Here is a 10,519-nt window from a genome sequence, read left to right on the forward strand (position 1 = left end):
CCCCATATGCCAACCTACCTGCTCCCCAAACCGACTTGGACATGGCCGACCCAAAGTGGCTCTTCCACAAGGGCTTCGATGCCCTACTTAAGCCCCATTTGGCCCTCAGATTGACCCTTCTTTCCTCAGTTCAAACAATAGCTATGCAGCAAGGTCTTCACTTAAGTCAGTTTGGAGGGAGCAGCTTGCCCTTCAATAGAACTTTGGACAAAAGCTTTTAACTTCAACATTTCACAACCAACCAAAGTCTCCAAATGTGGCCAGTGTTGGGGTGAAAGCTAATGTCACTTTGATACACTATTAAGCTTTGATTGTTCGATTCAGTTCATTCTGGATTCTGCAATCCTACTATACAAACATGCACAAGTGTTTAGAATCAAGCATAGTCTACATGCTTTTGAGATAAATTGCATACAAGAGAAGTCATTGTTCATGAGCATGGGAAACAAATACTTGTTTAATAATGATGCTAATCAGATTCTCATCTGCCAGCATCGTTCATCCATAGATATATGCACACACAAGATTATCAAGCTCTGCCAAAGGCTCTTCAGTAGGCCAATGGGGCAACCTGAGCCTTCAAATCCTATGACCCATCTCCCTAAGCAGTATAGCATCCCCCCTTTGCCACCCAAAAGTATAATTTTAGCATAGTGTGCAGAACTATTCTTCTCTTTCCCCTTCTTGTTCATCCTTAAATAGCACTTTTAGGAAAAGAATCAATATTATTGTGCTTCCTATGTATAAATATATCCAAATGATGACTTAAAGCTCAGATTCTTAAGAGAGATCACCCCCATGCGTGAACGCGTATAACCAAGTCAATCCTTAGCAAGTTGTTAATACACATTTTTGATTACTCATGTAAATTGAATAATACGGCACAAATCCAATAAAGAAACAAGAACTTAAAATGCTGAGGAGTTATCCATAGCATTTTATCAGATACTTTAAAAGACCAGAGTGTCATTTAAGTTTAAAATTTCCTTTAAATAATAAATGAATTGGAATGCCCATACGTCAAACCTTTTCCTTTTTTTCTAGGTTTCCCCACTCACCCACATGCTTCCTACCCGACAGGGGTATCAATATCCCCAGCAGGACAAAGAGTTGAGATATTCAACCATGTAAATGTTAAAAGTCATTGCTCTAAATGATCCATTGATGTGCCACCATGGTCTCTTTCAACGTGATCAACCAAGGAGATAAGATCTTGAAAACCCCTCCCACACTTTGGACATAAATCAGCAATTTGTTGATTGATACCACTCTTGGCTGAGCTATGAGCACTTTCAACGTGTTGAATCAAAAGTGATACCATGGAAAATTGTGCCCCACACTGAGGACACACCTCTATGGATTTGGATATGAGTGGTCTAATTGCTTTGGATCCCTGTCCAGGTTTCTCTAATTGGCCTTTATTGGTCATCCCTCCCACTGCATTTAGCATGCTAGTGGTAAGAGTATTAAATTTACTTACACCAGCCTCTGCAGAAGATCGAATGGTTGAGGCTACTGATTGCAACCCTGTTCGGATAGCATCTATTGACAAAGTCGAACCTTGTCTAGGTATAATGGAAGCTCTTTCTCGAAAAGATTGTACAAAACGATCTGCAAAAGAAGGTCCTCTTTTCCCTGTTTTCGCCTGCCCCTTGCAATCATGATCTGGACCAAATCAGTGTTTCAAACAGACCTCCTGCTTACAGTCTTTGCACACCATCTTATTAGAGAAAGTAAGACTTTCTCTGCAACCACGTACAGAACGTCGAGGTTTTTTATGTACTCGTGCATAATTGCTTGGATCACAATTCATTCTCACATGTTCCTCCCATGTAAGATTGGGATCTTCGTTTGGCACTAAGCGAACTGCCTTGGTGCAAATGGGGCAAACTAGAACAGTAACATCTTTGTCCATTGCCTTTGAACAATGGTGCTTACTATACAAGCGATGATCAAAACAGAAAACCTGCAAGACAGAGAGCGGTAAGAATGGATAAAAAATGTCTAACAGTCCTAGAGGTCAAAACATAACATTTTACGGAGATCTTCCCCACATAAATTGATACAGTTCTGATCTGGCACTCGCCAAGGAAGATTAGCGTGCTGCATCAACCTTTTGGATCGAATGCCAAAGATACTTGGAAAGTACAAGGAAACTAAAGTGGAATCCCAAGTGACATCCTTTAAAAGGCTAAAAACCAACATTGAAGAAAGAGAGAGGCATTGTCAAACTCTACCAGAAAATAATATCATACTGGGTTGGGTGGCCGAGCAACACGAAAACTATGAAAAGGTAAGGCGCACACATAAAAAAGCCTTGGGCATGTTTTTATATTTACAAATACCGATTGATATAGGTGATCAAGAAGGCTAATTAGCAAAGCAAAACAAATCCTAGAATCCGTTAGGGTGCAAAATGATCTCCGGACATACCTAGTGGCAGACATCACATTTGAAGGGGAGGAAGTCAAGGAGGTTGCAGTCCTGGATGGAGCAGTGTTGACCCAAGTCGGGAAACTCAGGAGTACCCATGTTTCGCTCTACATCCAAGCTATCTGAGAAGCTAGACAAGAGAAGCAGTGTTGACCCAAGTCTATGGCAAATGCAAATTAAAATGAACAAGAAGATGAATTATGTTGAAGTATATGACAAGTGCAAAGTGCAATGTAACAAATGCAATGTGTTATGTATTAAACTCAAATTCCTATGTGCTAGATACAAATTGATCTGAACCTAAGGAAGGGCATGTTCCTTGGTCTTATAATTTTTAGAGAGGAAGCATGCCAACTCTCCCCTCACACAATGTGTGGTTATGTGCTAAATGCAAAGTACTATAAGCCAAATGCAAAGTGCTGTATGCCAGATTCAAAATGCTATGTGGAAAATTAAAAGTGCTTTGTGGGAAATGCAAATTAAAATGAATAAGAAGACAAATTTTGCTAAAGTATAAAACAAGTGCAAAGTTCTATGTCCCAAATGCAAAGTACTATTTGTTAAACTCAAATTGCTATGTGCTAGATACAAATTGATATGAACCCAAGGAAGGGTACATTCCAACATAAACTAAAGATGTCATAAATTTTTCATGAAAAATATGAAGTGTTAACAACCTTGATATTTTGTTTGCAGATTATTCGAATTGGTGAAGTTCAAGTCACTTTTAACACTATGATCTACAATAGGATAATAAAGTAGGTGCTTCTACTTTAACATATAATTTACTTTACAAATATGAAAAGGTCACTTATTGAAAGGAGAGAACGTGCTTCCTACGTTAGCATAAAAGACGATTACAACCAAGTTTCTCTTCATGGCTATTCATCGATAAATTTCTAAGAGAATGGAACCCAATTATTTCTCAATACATTTTGAAGATGCAATATTTTGTGTTTTGTGGTAGAATAGGATTTAACACAGGTTCTTTTACAAAGTTAAAATCAGTAATATCAATACTAGAATCAAGTATCACACCATATGACTTATCCAATACGTTCATAAGTTTGCATCTAGAAAATGGCCTAGGACATAGATAAAAAATGGCTTGTAAAGCATGCACAGATATCCATTCAGAAAGTTGTACTCGGTTCCCTATGATCCATACTATTTACAGAATGTATTAGGTGTAGATATATTTCAAATGCAAATGCTTTCTATAATCGATATATCCCTAAACGTTTTTAAAGTTATTACATCTTTAGCCCATGATCATTTGCCCATGTGACATGCATACCTCATGCCCACAGAGCTGTCTCTCATGCCTCCCAATCCTATGCAGATACCATGGCCCTTTGGTCTCCTCGTATTGGGAGCTTATAGGTAAGACTATGAAACCCTCTACTCCAATAGGAATTTTATAAATCTAAGCTCTTTGCAAGTTTCCAACGTAATTGTATATATTAGAAGCTACACTAGATGTTTCATTGTATATAGAAATAGGGCTAATGCTTCCTTTCATAGCTTTTCCCTCTTCATGCAGTATGAGGATCATTAATGGAGCTCAGTGCACCATATAGCTCAATGCACATATACCTAGAACAACGACCACCCAAGATGTTAATATGGCATGTTAGCCATTTTAACACTAATACGTAAATGAAATTTGCTATATACTAAATGCAAAGTTCTATATACCAAACTCAAATTGCTACATGCTATATGCAAAATACTATGTGCAAAATACAAAATCATACATTCCTAAATGCAAAGTACCATGTGCAAAATGCAAAGTGCTATGTTCTATGTCCTAAACTCAGTAAGTGCAAAATGCAAAATACTAAGTGCAAAATCCAAAATGATATGAACCCAAGGAAGGGCACATTCCTTGGTCTTATAATTTTTGGAGAGGAAATGTGCCAACTCTCCCCCCACACGAATGTGTGGTTAAGTTTATTAATTTATGTATTCGATAAAAAGTGCTATGTGCTAAATGCAAAGATGTTGGTTGCTCAATGCTATGTCCTAAATGAAAAATACTATGTACAAAATACAAAATCATTTAGTTCAAAAAACAAAGTACCATGTGCAAAATGGAAAGTGCTATGTTCTATATCCCAAACTCAAATTGCTACATACTATATGCAAAATACTATGTGCAAAAATGATATGAACCCAAGGAAGGGCAGGTTCCTTGGTCTTATAATTTTTGGAGAGGAAATGTGCCAACTCTCCCCCACATGAATGTGTGGTTAAGTTTATTAATTTATGTGTTCGATAAAAAGTGCTATGTGCTAAATGCAAAAATGCTAGTTGCTCAATGCTATGTACTAAATGCAAAATACTATGTACAAAATACAAAATCATACGGTTCTAAAAACAAAGTACCATGTGCAAAATGAAAAGTGCTATGTTCTATATCCCAAACTCAAATTGCTACATACTATATGCAAAATACTATGTGCAAAATGCATAAAAAAAAGAACCCAAGGAAGGGCACGTTCCTTGGTCTTATAATTTTTGGAGAGGAAATGTGCCGACACTCCCCCCACACAAATGTGTGGTTAAGTTTATTTGTTTATGTGTTGGATACAGAGTGCTATATGCTAAATGCAAAAATGCTAGTTGATCAATGCTAAGTGCTAATTCTAAATGAAAAATGCTATGTACAAAAATCAAAGTGCTATATCTCAAATTCAAATTGCCACCTAATATATACAAAGTAATAAATGAAAACTACTATATCCCAAATTCAAATAGCTACAAAATATATGTAAAAAAATATATGCTAAACACAAACTCCTATGGGCAAAAAGAAAGAGCTATTTACCATGTTCTATATTTGAAATGCTATATGCTACATTCAAATTCCTATATGCTATATTCAAATTGGTTTCAACATAAACTAGAGGCGTTATAAATTTTGAGTGAAAAATATAGTGTTAAAAACCTTGATATTTTGTTTGCAGATTATTCGAGAATTGGAGAATTTCAAGTCATTTTTAACACTAACATCTACAACGGGAAAATAAAGTAGGTGCTTCTACTTTAACATATAATTTACTTTATAAATATGAAAAGGTCACTTATAAAAAGGAGAAAACTTGCTTCCTACTTTAGCATAGAAAACAAGAAAAGACGATTATAAACGAGTTTCTCTTCATGGCTATTCATCGATAAATTTCTAGACGAATGGAACCAAATCACTTCTCAATATATTTCAAAGATGCAATATTGTGTATATTGTGGTAGAATAAAATTTAACACAGGTTCTTTTACAAAGTTAAAATCAGTAATATCAATACTAGAATCAAGTATAACACCATACGACTTATCCAATATGTTCATAACTTTGCATGTAGAAAATGTCCTAGGACATAGATAAAAAATGGCTTGTAAAGCATGCAATATAGATAGTCCATTCAAAAAGTTGTACTCGGTTCCCTATGATCCAGATTATTTACAGAATGTATTAGGTGCAGACATATTTCAAATGCAAATGCTTTCTATAATCGATATATCCCTAAACATTTCTAAAGGTATTACATCTTTAGCAACAGGTATATTACAAAGGAGATTGATGTTGGATAATCCATTAATATGTTGGAATCGCCAACAAAGATTTTGTACTAACTCAACAAACTTACTATCAACAACGAAACACGTTCTAGCATTTAACTCTAGAACAAATCCCATATTTAAAAAATACTTGACAATGTATGAACGACTGCATCCAAAACTAGGAGTAAGTGTTCTTTCTTCAGAAGTTATTTCTGATATTCTTGAAAGACACTCTACTGACTCACCATTCGATATTATGAAAATTGCACATGAGGACAACTACTTGTCATTACTAGAACAAATTAACATGCTACCTACAACTCATCAATTCATCGCAAGAAGTCAGCACAATTGTACTTCGTGATTCAACAAGAATTATTGAGCGTTAGCCCATAACACCTATGCAAGGTCTGTCACAATGTGACGAATTAACACTTGAGTATGCATTATTCCCATTCCTCTATCCTTTCGGATATGGTGCTCATGCCAGAGAATTCAATTTAAAGAAAGCTTAACTATATGGTAAAGAGAAAACAAATCCACACATGTAGGACAACATGCAATCTATTTGACTCAAGCACAAACCACAAACGCAAATACAGATTTTCATATCCTATACATTTAGAAACTAAACCTACTTTAGATCCTCACACAAAGATGGATCTACTTCTGTCCATCCCTAGAACATCGTAATGTCATTCCATACCATGCAGAAATATTACTCTTGTGCCAAGCACATATGAAAATTCAAAAAATAACCAACACAGGCCTATCATATTACCTTCTAAAATATGCTATGAAAACCAAACCCATGGCACTTCCTATTCAAAACTATAGAAAAGTCATAGTATTGAAGGACTCTTAATTCATAGCATATATTACTCAATTTTTTTCATTTTCAAAACATTACTAATTTTTTTCAAAACTAAAAAAATATTTCATGTATGAACTATTATTTAAAAATGCTTTTAAATACGTCATGTTTTTAGTGATATATAACTCCATTTAAAACAAATCCAATATTAACCACTTTTAAGTATACTATATAAAATTTCATGTATTGTTACTCTTATAAAATATTGTATTGTATTTCAAATATTTCTACTATTATAGTGCTCTTCTTCACATCATAATTAATTCTTCTCAAATCGCAAGTTTACCCATGGGACACATGAACTTGAATCATGGTGATGCAAAACTTCTAGGACTAGATAATCTAGATCCCATTAAATTAAAAATGATATATGCATACATTCTTTCAAAGCCAACATCTCCAACAGAGGCAGCATTGTCATGCTTACAAATATCTACCATTTAAAGAAGCGAATCTGTGCATCATTGACTCCTCTCCCCCATCTATGTGCCAAAAATACCTTCGTGAAAATTGTGTTTCTATAATGCATCCTATAGATACATATTGCAGTCATCCAAGTGTCATGGAAAACTTGACCTACTCAAATTGCAAGTTTACATAAATCTATGTTATAAATTCACTTTATAAATTAAGTCAAAATGAAAAATATTATTTAAAAATTTCTAGGAAATAGCACTAAATTCATTTATACATATCCTAGCTCAATACAGCTACCTGCCTGAATCTAGTTTTATGGTTAGTCTTCTTAGCGAAATCTGTTACCCGAGACCCTCTTAGTGGAAAGGTCCATTTCCTTGGGTTATGGACTTAAGGAGAGGAAGCACAATGCACTTCCAACACCTATGTAAAATGTTTGTATAAATAGATGCAAGTACCTCTTACTTTATGTAAATAGGTACAATTTCTGCACTATATAATTCAAGAAAATTAAAAAAAAGTATACGGTTATGATTAAGCAGGTCATGTTCTACAAAGCTAACCAACCTCCTCTTTTAATGCATGTTCTTAATAGGGAGGAAGCATAGTGGTTAGGGAATTGAAAGACATGACCATGGCATATATGATATCAAAGGACGATGGCATAAATAATCATGTCTAGGTCATAACATAGAAATTGGAAGTTGCAGCAACAATGAGTTTTATTTTAACAGAAAACTCTCCAAATGACCTATGCCCTTATCCGTGAATTAACTAGCTTTCATTCCTTATAACTTTTTTGCAATAACTAGCTTGGGAATAAAAGGTCGGGTCATCTGATAGTTCCTATATTATTATATCTTGTCTCTCATGATTGGTTTGCATGGTGATGATATTTAGTTCAATGAGGACCAGATCAAGGTTTGGCAATATGCTTTATACTGATCATATAGAGCCAGATAAACCTGATCATATAGGGTTTGGTATGCATAGGCAACATGGGTTATATGCAACCCACTAATATGACTGTGCAACTTGGTGGTGATATAGAACTTGGGGACGGTGTCTTTATGAAGCCTGGTGATGAAATGGATGTGATCATGTTTAGGTTGGTGTGGATATGCAGCATAGTTACCCACTCACATAATCAACATAATTTGATGGTTGTATGGAGCTTGGGGATGGTGGCTCATATGGATCCTAGTGATGACATCTATCCTACTCGTGATATGAACTCTCGTGCATTGAATGAGATTATAGGGGTCATCTTGAACCTAGTGATCGAAAAAGAGTTATTCTTATGAAATTATATTGCAATTAAGGTAATGCAAACCAAAAGCAAATCTTCTGCAAGTGTGCATGGATATCAGCTCTCTTTTTGAAGAAAAATGTTAAACTCTCGACTGTTCCACCAATTCAAGATCTTCAAAATGATGCTAATAAAATCTTTAAAGAATAAAAGTGTGAGGTTTCTATACAATTCCTTGAGAGGCATTTCTATACAAGGGCGGCCAAGCAGATCAGAAGAGAGTTCCTGCGGCCTTGGCGCCTTGGGGCACGATGGGCAGCAGCCCACCTTCGCGACCCAACTCGTAAGCTACCCTTTGGCGGAACAGAACCCCATTTTCCCGTTCTTCTGGGGGAACCTGCAGGTTTTTGTCGATGGAGGCCTTAATTTCTCCATAGTAGCCCGCAGAATTCCTATAGAGCTCGAACACCATTCCTAGTTGCATGTCGTGCGAAAAGCTCCCAGCAAAGGCTGCAACAAGGCTGCAGATGGCTGCGTGCACGCCCAGGTTAGTGCTGCTGCTCCACGCGAAACCGTCTATAGCATTGAGCGCAGCCCCGGAGATGGCAAACAAGGGCGCCGCTATAGCCAGACACTTGTTGACCTTCTGGACATTGGTGGCCCAATTGGTGTAAGTTTGGATGTCGGAATCGTGAAGCAGGGTGGCTACGTCTCTTAAATCGCGAGCGATGGAGTCGTTCCACCCGTTGCTCTGGCAGGCCGGCTCTGATGGTACTGCGGAAGGAGGGTCGCTCAGAATCGGAGGAACGACTCGAGGCGGGAACTTGGGCAGCCCACCGGGCGTTAATGGCATAGGGTATGCCCTGTCCAGGGCTTGGAGCCTGCCCCTAGAATCTTTAAGCAGTGCTGCGGTGCGTTGCCTTAGATGAGGAGGGAGTTGCAGTGCGAATTGGATGTCATTGACGAGCTTCTTGAAGAGGCGAGAGGCAGTTCGCTGTTCTTCCGCCAACTGAGACGGTTGAAACTGGTTGACGACGGACATCATGAAAGCACACCCTGCATCCAAGAAGAAGGCGGGCAAGCTTAAGCTCAAGCTATGTTGCTGTCCATCCAGGCCCGCCAGGACGGTCGCAGCCATGGTGGCCGCGGTGAGGGTGTTCTGGAAGAGCTTGTTGCAATTGTCCCGCTGTTGGGCGAGGATGGAGTGCATCTCGGCTCGATCCGCTGCTAGGTTTGCTAACAAGTGCAATTCTGCTACCGCCATCGAATCTTCTTCCTCCTCCGAGTCGCGCCTGACTCCTGGGGCAATATTTCCTACAAGGCCATCATGGTTGTCCCAGAAAGCCAGATGGTCCGCCTTCATGGACGTGTAGATATTACCGGTGGGGGGGGGATGTTGATGAAGTGGACGAGGGAGCATCCTCAAGACGTTGTGGAAGCTGGGCATTCCTGGCCGAAAATGACGCGCTGTGATGAGAGGCACAGCGGCCGTTGACTCTCTCCACCTTTGAATATATTGAAAAGAGGCTCAGTCGTGATTATAAGTTTGACCGTGCCCCTCGCATTGAAATTCGACGGGCACTCGCCTTTCTTGCCTTTCAACTTTCTTTTTGGTGGTTTTGTATTCTTCCAATTCAAAGCCATCCCAACGGGATTCACTCCCAGTCCCCATGGTTGATTGGGAGGGTGCACTCAGAGAGCGCGCAGTCCCCATGGTTGATTGGGAGGGTGCACTCAGAGAGCACTCTTGGCAAGGCTTGGACTCCAACAGTGACACGCTGACCTATAGTCAAATCATTTGGACTGACCTACAATGAAGACTTCAAGGCGAAGAAGATCGAGCACCAAGCAAAGGTGACCAAAAGTCAAGCTCGACACCCTAGGCAGCCTATCATATGGCTACGTGGAGAGATGAGCATGGATGAAGCAGCATAGTGACTTAAGGGGGTATCTTCATTGAAGTAAGGAATTCAATAATTATTAAC

The 10,519-nt window shown here is 38.3% G+C and overlaps 1 protein-coding gene and 1 pseudogene across 1 annotated transcript; both read right to left on the reverse strand.

The window, feature by feature from the left end:
* Positions 1–1,141: 1,141 nt before the first annotated feature.
* On the reverse strand, positions 1,142–2,562 carry LOC147891094 (zinc finger AN1 and C2H2 domain-containing stress-associated protein 16-like; annotated as a pseudogene).
* A 6,243-nt stretch (positions 2,563–8,805) lies between these two features.
* Positions 8,806–9,994, reverse strand: LOC147891095 (putative F-box protein At4g22030). The gene has a single exon (XM_087389153.1). The coding sequence runs from the start codon at positions 9,979–9,981 to the stop codon at positions 8,806–8,808; it is 1,176 nt and encodes a 391-aa protein (XP_087245279.1). The 5' UTR covers positions 9,982–9,994.
* Positions 9,995–10,519: the final 525 nt, after the last annotated feature.

This window comes from Dipteris shenzhenensis, chromosome 18, assembly GCF_047967505.1.
Source record: "Dipteris shenzhenensis isolate YYH24624 ecotype China chromosome 18, Dip_SZ_1.0, whole genome shotgun sequence".
In the NCBI taxonomy this organism is placed as follows: domain Eukaryota; kingdom Viridiplantae; phylum Streptophyta; class Polypodiopsida; order Gleicheniales; family Dipteridaceae; genus Dipteris; species Dipteris shenzhenensis.

What these genes read in the sequence shown, in the direction of transcription:
- LOC147891095 (XM_087389153.1), bottom strand. Translation starts at nt 9,981, where the DNA reads ATGCCCAGCTTCCACAACGTCTTGAGGATGCTCCCTCGTCCACTTCAT.